Source organism: Petromyzon marinus, chromosome 5, assembly GCF_048934315.1.
Source record: "Petromyzon marinus isolate PM22_M1 ecotype Great Lakes invasive population chromosome 5, UKy_Petmar_22M1.pri1.0, whole genome shotgun sequence".
Taxonomy (NCBI): Eukaryota; Metazoa; Chordata; class Hyperoartia; order Petromyzontiformes; family Petromyzontidae; genus Petromyzon; species Petromyzon marinus.
The window spans coordinates 638,448-653,725 of record NC_133671.1 but is presented as its reverse complement, the minus strand read 5'-3'; the positions used below and the strand labels follow the sequence as shown (position 1 = coordinate 653,725).

The following is a 15,278-nucleotide window of genomic DNA, read 5'->3' as shown; positions in this document are numbered from 1 at the left end:
ATTTCGCACCGTACGCAGCCAACCGGGCTTATCAGAGATGCCAGTGTTTATTCGTGATTCTAAAAAATAGCTTTTGGAAAAATGCCCAGGCAGTTTCTTGCCAAGGGTATGTTATGGTTACGTTTCCTTAGCAAATATTTGATAAGTTTGTAAAATATTTCAATTGTGAACAAATAATTGTCGAGTACAAGCATAATCAGAGATGTCCGTCCCTCTGTGTGAGTCAAAAAGATCTTCATAAAAAACGGCGAAGATCACGTCGTCCACTCGCGGTTTGCGTGGCGTGGGAACGAGACATCGTGCGACGCGTCCATTGCCATCACAAACGCGAGCCTCAGTGACGTGGCCCATTACCGCTGCGAGGTCACTTACATCCCGTCGTACAAACAAGGCAGGAAGGTGATGCGTCTCAACGTGCAGGCGCCACCAGGTTCGTCCGCACTCTCTCTGCACGGATGGTGGACGTTTTCGGGCCATTTTGATGATGGTAGCAATGATGACAAGCGACAATAACGTACCGTGGTGTTTTTATTTTTCCTTTTTGTGCAGATACACCAATTCAAACAACGCCCAGAATAAATCCAGAAATCAACAACTCGATTCAAGATATAAATACACGGATCACAGTTATTGTCGTTATAGTAGTATTTCTTTTTCTCGTCGCCTGCATTTTCATGTGCTTACGATGTCAGAAACATTTTTCACGATGCCGGTGAGTTCATCGCCTCTGTTTCTTTCTCCTAATTAGTCATCTTGCCAACCACCATCCAGTGCACGCCTCCAAACCTCACCTCATCCCGACAGCTGACTTAGTTTGTGTCTGCCTCCGTTTCTCCTTGCCTCCATGTATGTGTTTTGCACTTCTTTTCCACCATACGTAGCCATTCGTTCTTATAGGAGGTGCGGGGAAGGACAAAAGCTAAACACAAAAAGCAGTTCTAAAGAAATCAGTTTGTCAATCTAGATATTTTAAAAGTGCATAGCTCCAGTGGCTTCCTAATATCAGAAGGAAGAGCATTCCAGACGGCCTCAGAAGCGCATCTGAAAGCGCGCAATGCAGTGATCATCTTTGTTTGATGGCTAGCCAAAAGCCACTGTGGGGATGACCGGTGTTTGCGTGATGATAATTTATGCTCCTTGACGAGATCATTTGCGGGGAGCAAATGAACCACACTAAAATTGAAAGATAAACATCTACAAGTTACTACGATATTATTCAAAGAGTATATATGTTTGTCTTTTAACGGTGATTCTTAAATAATGTATTATTAGTTGTAATATTAGGTTAGTAGCACATTATGTGCTCTCCAGTTGGCTGGGTGAAAAATGGGTGAAGGTTTGCCCAATCCTGGACACCTGGTATAACAAACTTAATAAACCAAATAACTAAATAATGTGGACACTATGGGAGAGGGTTGTTGGGGAAATTTCTAGGAGAAAAGATGGAACGGAGGTGAGGGTTATATTCTGGAGAACAGAAGGGAGGCGAGACGTTTATGGTTTTGGGAATGTGTTGAGAGGATGCAATGAGAAGGGCGAATGAGATTCCGCTGGTGCAGGGCTGAAGGAGTAGAGGGGAACCCAAGGGGGAGATTAAAAAATGCGGTGGAATGAGACAAATAATACAAGTGCATGGAAAATAGTAATCTGAGCAGCCAACTCTATGGAACAATGGGGCTTTGGTCTTAAAAGAAAAAGAAAAAGATAATCAAGTTTAGAGAACACAAAACCATTCATGAATATAACTTGTCTGGGAGTTACTAATAAGGCAATTAACAGGGGGTGGACAGAACTGATGGGTGCGACAAAGACTCGGTGACATTCAGAGCCAAATGTGGTTGTACTTGAGCGTGCCGTAAACTCTCGGTGGTTTGTTAACTGATACAAACATCCACCGTTCCCCTGGCCAGAACCCTCTTGTGAAGGTGGGGACTTGATGTTCGTTGCTTTGTTATAAAGCTTGCACTCATTACATACAAAGTGCTTGTCACAAATTAAAACCACAACAATTTTTGATCTCATTAAGGAGCATAAACCATCACGCCAACTCCATTCATCCTCACAGCAGATTTTGGCTGGCCATCGAACAAAGACGGGTACTGCATCACGTGCGTTCAGATGCGCTTCTGCAGGCACCTGGAACGCTCTAACTTCCGGTATTAGGAAGCAAATGGAGCTATGCACTTTCATTTCTAGATTGAAAGATTATTTTTTTTAGAACTGCTATTTTTGTTCAGGTTGTTGTCCTTTCCCCGTACCATCCAGTTCGTATGGATGGCTACATACGTTGCGAAATAAGTTCAACATATTAATCGATTGGCGGTGACCCGGGTCACCATCGTGACCAGGGGGTGCCAAAACCTCCATAACTCCGAAACCAGAAGGCCTATGAAGACGGGAGATGTCACTGAGTCCGATACGCACGCCAAATATGGAAATTAAAAAACACACGCAAAACACCCGTAAAAAGGGGGGCAACTGGGGATTTGTGCGTGGCAACGGCTGTTCATCGTTTGTTTTGATAGTACATCAGGATGCTGGTCTAGTCATTCCCCAGCACGTTCTGCTTCTTACGGGGGCGGCCACCATTTTTTTTGGGGAGCGAGACCACTTGGAGGCAATGGCGCACCAGGCGCTCTCTTGGTACGGCCGGCGGTCATGGTCGTGCAGGCGGGCTCGACATCGTCGTCATCATCGTTCCCAGCATCGCCTTCCGGCAGGACAGGGTAGTACCAGCGATGCTCCCAGAAAAAAAAACCTTAAACTATGCCCGGCCCACCAATATTTTTCGGTGACCCGGGCTACCGCCAATCGATTCATATGTACATAATCATCACAAGGAACCTCTGTCGACGCACCTACTGCTTAACTAAAATAGCGTTTTGTTGTCACGCGAACGAAAGTAGTTAATAACTGAGAAAACAGACGAATTTAACAGTAAAGTGATAACGTGAGCAGTTCTCTCTGGCAATACAAACAGAGCTATACATAAATCATACATCCGCAATGACAAATAACATGTCAGATTAAGTGGAGGAATTTCCATGGGTAATACTTGAAGAACGAATCACTGCCCTTCGCAGTACGAACAGGAAACGACTCTTTGACCAGACGGAATAACTGTGGCCATTTAGGAAAATATAATTAAATGAATCAATGTGAACAGCTGTCAGAACAACCCTAGTGGATCTCTTTACCAAATCTTGATTTGAAGCTTTCGTGACTGCAGGAATCCATGCTCGTTGGTTCTTTCGGTAAAGTCACGTAGGTATAAAATAAAATAAATCACGATGTTTCAGGCGCAACACAAGCGTCCGTCATCAAGTGTGAAAGCATCTTTACCAAATGTTTGCAGACAAATGAAACACAGTAAGCAATAATTAATGCTTACATCCTTCCCCTTTACAAAAAGGGAGAATTTCAGATTTGAAAAAGTACAAATCCACTTGCATAATTTTGCATGCACTGACTTTGACGATCGATTATGATATTGGAACTAAGAATGGAATTATTAGAGACAAACATTTTCTGTGAGCTATCAAGCTGAATCTAAAAAAAGGGTTTTCAACCATTGTCAACACGTATGCTCGCAGTTATATCCTAGAAAATATAATGTATTTCATATATCACTATGTCTAGCTTGTATGCGTTATGATGCGCGATTCAGTGTAAACTGTTGGGAGTCATTCAAGTATTGATCAGTCAATACCATAGTAAAGAAATATAGACGTATAGAAATTATTACATACGTTTGTAAAAATGTAATTGTTACTCTGCGATGACATAACACAACAACATACTAGTCTGATGGGGAGCAACAGAAACGGAGAATGGATTACCATCTCGGATTGGCTGACGACATGGTCATTGCAGCAACCGGCTGAAATGAACTATGACGGAACTAATTACACATAGGGATCTGTGATGCTGTGTTCAATTTTGCATGTTAATACCTGGAATGCATCGCGATGTGTTGACATTCGCTTGTGATATATTGTCTTCATATGTATTGGCCAATTGAAAGACAACGAACGGAACAAAGCCACAACACAGGTGGTAAGTACATTGGCACACATGTATTCAATTGTAATATGTTTGACATGTTTTATATACAATGTGATGCTCCATATGTGTGATCTATACACAATTGGCCAATGTATGTTATCTATACACTTAATCGATGTGTGTGATCTTTACACCTACTACATGTGTGTGATCTATGCAACAACATTCACTATTCGCCACTAAGTGGCTGTGACGTCACCATGGCTCTTGTGCTTGGCTAAGTGCACTTTAAGGTCATGTGAAGTGTCGAACGCCAACTGGCAGGAGGTCACGGGACAGACCCAGGTGCCATGGGTTGACTGACTCAGACGACTGGCAGATGCACCACCTGTGCCCCCTACTGTGCCAACTTGCTGTCTTTTAGCCGCCTGATGCTCCACTCGTTGTTGTGAGTGTCACTCCTCTGCCCTCCGTTGTTGCTGGAGGGCGACTGCTTCCAACTGCCCAATACCGTCCTTCACGAGCCTCCTCCATAGAGGCTGATCTTGACACCGCTGGTACCTGTCATCTACAAGTGGAGGGAAGCCTGGGAAAACATCCAGTCGATTAAAGATATAGACACCAACTTCACGTGTATGATCTAGACACCCACTCCATATATGATCTGGACACTCCATGTAGGATATGGAGACCGATTGTGAACAATATGAATACGTGCTTAATACGCTGGTTATGTTGGGTTGGCTGGTAATGTCATGGATGGAGGCACTCATAACTATTTATTGCCAACGTAGGATCCCCACAATCTATTGGGGGCACTGACTATTGAAGACATACATCTTTTGACTGTGATGCTTCTTGAAGTGATGATGATGTCATATGGAGTAATAGTAAGATGTTATAGTTTGATGTTAAATATAGAACATTGCTCATGATAAAGGTGTTTGGGTTAGATCGCGTTATTTATAAATGTGTCGTAACCCCCTACACCCGAGAGTTACGACACAATTATAAATGACGCGATCTAACCCAAAAAACTTTATTATGAATAATATTGGTCGCGAAAGCCTACGTGTTATATAGATCATTGCATTGACTAAATTGAAAACTCATTTCTTCTGAACTGCTTTTTGTGTTTAGTTTGTTGTCCTTACCCCACACCTCTGATTAGCATGATTGACTACGTACAGTGCGAAATAAATTGAATATACTTACATATTGCTGTACTCCTAAGCTGGTTCGTTTATGCACTGTGTACATGTAGACACGTAGCCCACGTAAGCAGCTTGGTATGGGGAGACCCTCATCCAGGAGTGTATTGACAGACGCACAAGAAAGGATGTACCTGTCTCAGTATGGGTACTTCTTTTTTCAGCTCCAGGAAATGGAGGACGTAATGAGGAGGAACCGGAGGTGATTCCGTTGCAGAGAAATCCCTAGTCTGCAGGTATTATTTTATGTATTGGTTTCATCAGACCCTTGGGGAGATTATACACTTAACAACAACACCTCGATGTCCTTACCAACAACACGATGTCCTTAACAACAACAACAACAACAACAAACCGGGTGTCCTTAACAACAACACTGTGCCCTTAACAACACGATGTCCTAAACAACAACACCGTGTCCTTAACAACCACATGGTTCCCTTAACAACAACACGTTGTCCTTAACAACAAAACGGTTTTCTTAATAACAACACGATGCCCTAAACAATACCACCTGGGTCCTTAACAACCACAAGACGGTGCCCTTAACAAACGATGGCCATGGTTCACTTAACATTAACATGATGCCCTGTGATGTTCTCAGATGCTGCGTCTTAACGTGTCGAGCTCATGAGCGCCAACACCTAGAAAGAAGAGGCGACATCCTGGCAGGTGGGGGGTTACCAACCCGACCTGACCAGCAGGGTGAATTATGATTAAAATAGGACTGCAAGAAGCCTCTGCAGCAGTGGGAAATCCCGAGCATGTTTTACCATAATTTCTCACCTCCAGCCAGCGTTTCCCACTGCAGAGGCGTCTTGCAGTGCTACTTTCACAATGTTTCCTCACGGTGAAATGTGGTAAAGGTTTGTTGAATAAATCTATATCTCAGGGGCCATTAGATAATATTCCTTAGTGATATGATGCCACTAATTTCCAAGAGGTTTGCCCAAAGAAAATTTAGTTGCGTCAGAAATTAACGCTAAGAATATACATTGCAATACAGTAAAAATGTATTATTGATATTAATTCGTCATCTTCATCATCAGCCGTGATCTGTCTATGACTGAATGAAGGTTCTACCCCTAAGCCATCAGTCACCATCTCTCAGGGTCTGCCAGATGCAACAATCCATCCTGGAGTTGCACACCAGCTGCTTTCATTGCTCATTGTGCTTCGTCTGCCACTCTGGCATTATTCGTCATCATATGAATGTATGTTGACTTTCTTTTGCACAGTACCTAGCCACCCGTGCTAATCGGAGGTGCGGGTCAAGGAAAACAAACAAAATACAAAAAGTAAATGTAAAGACATGAGTTTTCAATCTAGATGATGTAAAAATGTGTAGCTCCAATGGCTTTATGATATCGGAGGGATGAGCGTTCCAGTTGACTGCAGAAGCGCATCTGAAAGCGCATGATGCAGTAACCGTAACCCCCCCCTCCCCCCACTTTGCGCAAGAGCACAAAAGCGTGGTCACCACATCTACGCCTCTATATAAGGAACGAAACAGACTTCTCCACAAACCTGGTTGTCGCCCGACAAAGCTAGTTGTAATTACTGGCGAAACGTCGTACTCAGATTGTAAATGTGGTGGCTTGGCTCTCCAACACACCGGTGTGCTGTACTAGTGACGAATTGGCATGTTCTGTTTTACGTGACAACCCTTCCTCGTTGGCTGTGTCGGATAGTGGCGGGTTTTAACGACACATTTATACGTGTACGCGATCTAACCCAAAAAAACTCTATTATGGAGTAACCGTCTTTGTTCGATGGCCAGCCAAAAGTGAAGTGTATACTGTAATGTATAGTGTAGAGTATAGTAGTGTAGTGTACAGGGTAGTTTATAGTGTAGTGTATAGTGTGGTGCATAGTGTAGCGTGCAGTTTATAGTAGGGTCGTGTAAAGTGCAGTGTAGTGTATAGTAGTTTAGTATATGGTGTTGTCAATAGTGTATTGTCTAAGTACATTGTTAATGTAGTGTATAGTAGTGCAGTGTATAGTAGTGTAGGGTATAGTAGTAGTGTATAGTGTAGTTTATAGTGTAGTGTATGTAGCATATGAAGGTGCACGAAGCGGTGACCGTCTTTGTTCGATGGCCAGCTAAAAGCCGCTGTGAGGATGATCGGAAATCACGTGATGGTTTATGCTCCTTGACGAGATCAGCAAATGTACTGTGGTTCAATTGTGGCAAGCACTTTGTGTGTAATGAGTGCGACCTCAAAATCTATTCGTTCGGCAACCGTAAGCCAATTTACTAACTTCCAGCAATGTGTCTTGCCCAGGACCCACTTGCTTTTCTTTTCCAGTCACTGTGAGATCTCTCACGAGTAAATAGCTCTAATCCAAACACTCCTCTTATCACATAATTCCAAACATGCACGACTCTGTACTTCGTTGCATACTTTTCAGCGTTTTGTTTAATCGTTTTGTCCAGTATTCACGTTTCAGATGTATAGGTCAGAGCAGGCAACATTGGGTTATTATCAGTCTGTCACGGGATAATCGTTCAACGTAAATTTGGTCATATAATTATTTATTGCCAGCTAAGATAATCAAGGTAAAAAGTACAGTGATTTTCCCACCAAAGCATCGTTTGACTTGTGATTATACTCGTTTTTTTACCACATGTTCCGTTATTGCTATGTTTAAAATACTGTATTTAGATAATGCGACTGTATACAATGCAGTATAATCCTCATGTAATACCATGTTTGATTGGAAATCGGTGATACTACGATTAGTGATTTTTTTATGGCTGATTGTGCAGTTATACTTACAAAAATAACATTTACAGTTCTATACAATAAGCCGGGGTGGAAATGAAGGAGGCATATCGCCGTGTTGGGAGATGTGTCAAGTATGGAGAAATAAAATTCGCTGTCAGAATCTGGGGTGATGCAGTGACTTATTTTTTATTTTGATAACAGATTGAACACCTAAGGAGATGGCAGGTTTTCAGTACAGCATTTACTTAACAAGAAAGTGAAATTCACCAAGTTTGTTTAAACGTCATGTGAAATACAAATGTGTGTGTGTCGCTGTTAGTGGTATGTGCTGCGCGACGAACCCGGAGATCTGATTTCGATTCCCGCTCACAGTCAACACCAGTGGTGATTATCTGATCCGGTACTGGGCCTCCCCTAAATCGACTTCGCCTTAAATGAGTATCTGGTGCCGTGTGTAAATATCGCTACGCGGGAGGCAAAGGCGGCCGGGTGTGCGGGCGTGATTCTAGCCACTCACCCCCTCGTGTGCCTCAGTGCCGGCCTTCATAGGCGCTGCTGTTGCTGGCTAACAACACTTGCTCTCCAGCCTGCTCAGGTCCCCCGACCTTTGGCTCCTTCATAGGCGCTGCTGTTTCTGCTACTCGCTAATAACAGCACTTGCCTAAACAGTTTATTAAAGGCTACACGGGGGAACCTTTGTCTTTGTTTTTTTACGTCCTCGGAAGCTTAACAGTCTTCTTCTTTGGTTCTTTCGGTAAAGTCACGTAGAATGAGAATAAAATAATAAAATAAAAATAAGACAATAAAATTATCACGACGTTTCGGCCACAACACAAGCGACCTTCTTCAGGTGAAAGAACAGAACTGTCGGGACGACAGTGCTTCAATGAGTGCTGCTGAGATTCGTGGCGTCTTTTAAGCTCGGTGATAGGTGTGAACCACCTAGAAAGCAGGATAATTTAGCATTGAAATAGCTAGGGATTAGCTTGTGACAAAAAATAGCTGTGTTAAAGTCAAAGTTTACATATCAACAGAGGCAGTTAGTATATGGACGCTAAAGGGCCTCCAACTACCCAACTATCCTACAGTAAACCATTGTGAGGAAAAACTAAGTCTATATTACATCAATATAATAATTGTACTTAATATATTCTTCAATAAGCTGAGCTATTAATCACAAAGCAACTGGGTATACACTATACTATATAATGAATACCATATGGTAAAATCAATGAAAACCAAAATATAAACTACCTCAATGTTATCAATAAACTCTATATACTCTCCAATCAGCTGAGCCACCAACAATAAGTCGTTATATATCACAATGCCATATTGCGAAAAATGGCGGTTTTTCTTCCCATCAACGACCAGCACCACGGACAACGAACGAGCTTCGTTCAGACGGACGAGTCAATCCATGCTCGGGAACGGAAGAGGGAGAGAGACAGACATAATGCGTTGTTATACTCCATGTTATAAACCATACCATTAACCGTGGTGTGAGAGGTATTAAGAGGCAATGTCAGCGAAAGAGCTGCGGTCTGACGGTAACTGTAAAATACAATTAATTAAGAACCGAAATGGTTTAAAACATCTTTCCAATGGTTACTAAGCCAGAATCCATCTTCTCGGTTGAAATTGTCTCTGTGCTTGTATATATGGATGGCCTCATGAACGAATCTCTCATGGTAGCCGATTGGCTTGCAAAGAACCTCCGTCTTGGAGAAGGCAATGTCATATGACATTAATTAATTAGTTGGAGGCCCTTTAGCGTCCATATACTAAATGCCTCTGTTGATATGTAAACTTTGACTTTAACACAGCTATTTTTTGTCACAAGCTAATCCCTAGCTATTTCAATGCTAAATTCTCCTGCTTTCTAGGTGCTTCACACCTATCACCGAGCTTAAAAGATGCATACGAATCTCAGCAGCACTCATTGAAGCACTGTCGTCCCGACAGTTCTGTTCTTTCACCTGAAGAAGGCCACTTGTGTTGTGGCAGAAACGTCGTGAGAATTTTATTGTCTTATTTTTATTTTATTATTTTATTCTCATTCTATGTGACTTTACCGAAAGAACCAAAGAAGATGATTCCCTGCAGTCACAAAAGCTTTAAATCGAAACTTAACACTCTTGTGTATCGATAACTACCGTACGCTATATTCTTACATATTGACACAATGTGAAAGACCCAACGTAGAAGATCCCTGGGTTTGAGCTTCTACGAAGTTCATGGCCCACCCTAAACCGCATCCACTGCACAAACCATTGCATCCAGAACAAACCGTACCACGTACAACGACGCAATGCCCCGATCCATAAATACGAAGGAGATATCACAGAAACTCACTCTGTTGTTCCTGACGCAGTCATTTGGCTTGACCATCTGGATGTGAATTTGTAATTGTAGCTCTGCATCTAAAAGAGCTGAATGGAAGAACAAGAAGCGCATGGCCCACAGATGAACTCCCCCCTAGTCTAACAGTGCCCACAGACTCACACTACCCATAGACTCCATGGTAGACTGCAGATCATTTTTCATAAATACATTTTCTTAACATACTCTTGGGTTCTTTCGGTAAAGTCACGTAGTTAGAAATTAAATAAAACAAATCACGACGTTTCGATCGCAACACATGCAGTCAGGCGATGACGACCGCTTGTGTTGCGATCGAAACGTCGTGATTTGTTTTATTTTATTTCTAACTAGCTGTACCCGGCCACGCGTTGCTGTGGCTCAGTCTGGTTAAATGGAAAAGAAAGAAAAGAGAAAGCGCACGTTTCTAAAATATTTAATTTCACAATGCTTGTGGGTATACAATATTTTTTGTTGTTCCATTGTCTGTGTAGATATAGAGATTGTCTGGTTTGCCGACTCTAGAACACGCAAAATATAATTGTCCATGTGAGAAGCAATCCGTGTATAGATCTAAACCGCACAATTCTAAAGATTGGCCCTGAGCTTTGTTGATGGTGATTGCAAACACCAATCGAATTGGGAATTGCAATCTCTTAAATTGAAATGGCATATCCGTTGGAATCATAGGAATGCGAGGAATGAGGACAGCTTCACCTTTGAAAGGTCCTGTCAAAATTGTTGCTTCAACGACGTCGCTCATTAATTTTTTTACTGCAAGCCGCGTGCCGTTGCAAAGCTTTGGCTGGTTGATATTTCGCAACATGATGCACGCCGATTTTCAATTGCAGTACGTGCGGTGGCATCTCTGGCAGATGAGTGAATTCAAAAATTCTGTTGGATAATTAACCGCTTCATCTGCTTCCACAACAGTGTCGACGGACTTGTATGTGACTGCCTCGCTTTGAACGTTAGACTAAATAATATTGTTAAGTTCGTAGACGTCTTTGTTCTTGGCCGCAAGAATAGCTCGTTCACTCAGCCAATCGTGATTCTTACAATTGGTTTGAATATTGGGAAATACTTTTTCAACCAATTCTTCTTTTGACGTCACTAAATTGCAGAAGTTATGAGGCAATGAAATTCGTCCTGAGGTCAGATCAACCGGCACCTTTCCGTTCCCAATTTCCAGCAATTGATGTGAGAATATTTCAGCTGATCGATCGTTTTGCAGCTGGACACGCATATTTGTAGTTAATTTAACGTCTTTACGTGTCGCCACAAAGTAGAGTATTTCAGGCAAGCATTTATTTTTCGTCCGCTGGTGTCGATCGAGGAATTACAGGTAATGTTTGCCTGAAATCTCCTGCAAGCAATATTAATGCGTTCCCAAATGGTGTGATGTTTCCACGGAAATCTTGCAATGATCGATCAAGAGCCGAGCGATTTTTTGTGCGTCATTGTGCATTCATCCCAAACAATAAGTTTGCATTTCTGCAATACTTTTCCCATGCCGGATGCTTTGGAAATGTTGCACGTGGTAATTTCAATGAATTGCATGTTCAGTGGCAATTTAAAAGCGGAATGAGCAGTTCTTCCACCTGGTAGCAATGTCGCAGCTATTCCGGACGACGCAAGAGCTAAGGCTTTGTCATTTTGGGATCGAATTGCTGCCAGAATCAATATAATTAGGGACGTTTTACCATTTCGATTTAAAGCTTTCGTGACTGCAAGGATTCATCTTCTTTGGTTCTTTCGGTAAAGTCACGTAGAATGAGAATAAAATAATAAATTGATAAAATAAAATAACACAATAATATTCTCACGACGTTTCGGCCACAACACAAGCGGCCTTCATCAGGTGACGGGACGAGACTGTCTGGTAGGACAGCGCAGGAGTGTCTGGTAGGACAGCGCAGGAGTGTCCTACCAGACAGTCTCGTCCCTTCACATGATGAAGGCCGCTTGTGTTGTAGCCGAAACGTAGTGAGAATATTATTAAGTGTTATTTTATGGTTTTATTTTATTATTTTATTCTCATTCTACGTGAATTTACCGAAAGAACCAAAGAAGACGTTTTACCAGTTCCTCCTGACGCATCTAAGAAGAAGATTTCTCCAACTCCGTTATTGATAGTCTGCATTATTTGATCGTAAATGCCTTTTTGCTCAAGCGTTAGCTTAGGAATATTTGATTGCACATACGGCAAAAGATCACCCGTGTTGTAATTTTGTTCACGACGCAATTCTACATCGAACGAAGCAGCAGCAGATCGATTCGGTGGATGGCATTCCCAATTGATTGAGAACTTTGTTCGCGATTTCTAAGCACAAATCTTCAATCATTATCAACGCTTCGTTGTAGATTTCTGCTGTGAAATCCATGTTCATATTTGAATTTTCCTTGCGTATTCGACGGAAAATATCTTCAGCCATGTGCGATTTATATTTCTCCCATAACTCTGTTGGAGATGAAGGAGAGCAGGCGGTCAATATGATTGCAAACAATGCACGAATTTGATTTGGATGTGACGTGTGCACGCGTCATTAATGCATACATCCCAGTGTCGGTCGTTCTCCAATAGATTCAGAGCTTGACATGCACTGCGGAAAGTGGCATGTGTAATGCCGTTGACAATTCTCAATTGCTCGAAAGACGTTGGACCGGGCACATTTACCAACAGCATGCGAAGAAAGAAGCATTCATATTTATTGGTATGCACGGTGTACAGTCTGTCTATCGTAGTTTCTTTGAATATGCCAGGTTGTCCGTCGACTCGCTCTCCTCGTTTGCGTCGTTCAAATGATTTTCTACTCGCATTCCATGTGTAATACGTAGGCACTTCCGAATACAGCAGTGTTTTCGCAAACGTGTCATTTTGACATAACGTGAAGAAAGCAGTTAACGTTGTAGCCAGTGGATTCAGGGCTATTTGTTGCACATTTGCAGCTGTGAAATACACGCGTTGTCCATTTTCTAGATGAACTGCTAAGTGAACAACAGCTGGACTTCGTTCATGTATGGGACATGAAAGAATTCGCCATACAGCTGCATTGCTGCTTATGTATCTTCTAGCCTGATACTGTGCGATTTCATCGATATGTATGACCGCATTCCTATCACTGCTTTCTGGTTGCACGCCAAAAACTGCCATGTCGCTGCCTTTATTCACGTACTTACAAATGAATTTGATCGATTTTTCGGAGTTACAGTATTCCACGTTTATGTGCGCTTTGTATGTTTTTGATAGCAAAGGCGAATATGGAACAACCCACCTGTTATCTACTTCGATGTTGCTAATTTACCGCCATCTTCTGCTGATCGTCTTCTGTATAAAGGACATCCATCGTTTCCTGTAACTGTGTTGGATACTAATGCTCGAGGATATCGCTTAGAGCATTTTCCGTCTATCATGCATGGTGAATTTGAATTCAGTGTACCGCAAGGTCCATGTATCATATTTTTCATCACAACTTCATGCAAATCCTTATCGACGTCGACATCGGGTATTTCAGCGCATATTACATCGTCGATTTCGTTTGAAGTGATTTTGTTTTAGAGTCAGATTAGTATATGTGTGTGTGGCAATCCTCTCTTTTGCCATTCCACTGAGTACATCCAGCAGCGCACAGACCCAAACACTTCATGTTTTTCCATCAGCGATTTCAGCTTCTGTCTGAAAACACCTGCTGTGATGTCATGCCTATCCACCGGCGATTGCCCAAGCTGGATTTCATGTGAATGTAATGAATAGGTCTGGACGCCCGTAGTGACGAACATACGCAATTGCATCTTGAGCGTACTCATGCATATGACGTGGACTGCCTGTATATGAAGACGCCAAAATCGTTAGTCTTCCAACGTTAGTTGTATTACCATCATTTACAACTGCATCTCGCAAATGAACGTATTCTTCAGAGCGAAGCTTGGTCTGATTCAAACGGATGAATATCAAACGTTCTGTTTCGATGTTTGCATACATATCTACGATGTATTGGTGAAACAATTGACGGCATTTCAAAATGTGATTGTCTTCATTCTCTCGAATCATTAATCGGTATGAATAATAGTTCATTGCGCTGCAATCCTTATTTGTTTCTTCGCCACTGACTGGATTTATCATCTTAACGTTGAAGTGATATCCATCGGCACATCCCAAAAAATGATTGGATATTGCAGGGCATCGTAGCATCGATGAGTTTCTGCAACTTTTGTCAATTGATAATTTCTCCAATGAAGAACAATATCTCTAGGTTGGAATTGATCTCCGACTATAACAATTGCCACTTCGTCTATAGTTGGAGCATTGAATCTTCGCACATGTTCTCCAGCAGGCGGTTTATCAGCATGAATAACAATCTTGTGTGTATCAGATGGCATCATGTCAAATGCTGTTTTGAACAAACGCACTCAATTATTGTTTTCGTGAAGAAGTTGTTTGCAGTTGGGAAACGATGGACCTTTTTATGCCGGTAGAAATTCCGCAGCGTGCATTCAATTCATCATTGCCATCACCAATGAAATACATTTGTAGGAATTTATGTTGACCATCTGGGAACGGAATCAGGGAGCCGGCTTTATGATAAATTTGTCCTTTCACTTTGAAAGTTGGTATGAATTCTAGATTTAAAGCTTTCGTGACTGCTAGGATCCATACTCTTTGGTTCTATTGGGTAAAGTCACGTAGGTGAAAATAAAATAACAAAAAATCACGACGTTTCGGCCACAACACAAGCGGCCTTCATCAGGTGAAGCGGCCTTCATCAGGTGAAGGGACGAGACTGTCTCCAGACAGTCTCCAGACAGTCTCGTCCCTTCACCTGATGAAGGCCGCTTGTGTTGTGGCCGAAACGTCGTGATTTTTTGTTATTTTATTTTCACCTACGTGACTTTACCCAATAGAACCAAAGAGTAAGTTGGTATGAATTGAGCTGTTACGATTTCTGCGCCGAACGACGTCATTTGGAAGCAT

General features: G+C 42.1%; 1 protein-coding gene across 3 annotated transcripts in view; it reads left to right on the top strand.

The window, feature by feature from the left end:
- LOC116938920 (uncharacterized) overlaps positions 1 to 8,105 on the top strand; it is a 28,579-nt gene extending 20,474 nt beyond the window's left edge. For all 3 annotated transcript variants that reach the window (XM_032946647.2, XM_076060763.1, XM_076060764.1), the window contains 5 exons: positions 232 to 430; positions 550 to 712; positions 4,025 to 4,056; positions 5,381 to 5,452; positions 5,821 to 8,105. In XM_032946647.2, coding sequence (XP_032802538.1) covers positions 232 to 430; positions 550 to 712; positions 4,025 to 4,056; positions 5,381 to 5,445 — 459 coding nt within the window. In that variant the 3' untranslated portion in view covers positions 5,446 to 5,452; positions 5,821 to 8,105. The remainder of the gene's footprint in view (positions 1 to 231; positions 431 to 549; positions 713 to 4,024; positions 4,057 to 5,380; positions 5,453 to 5,820) is intronic.
- The last annotated feature ends 7,173 nt before the right edge of the window (positions 8,106 to 15,278 follow it).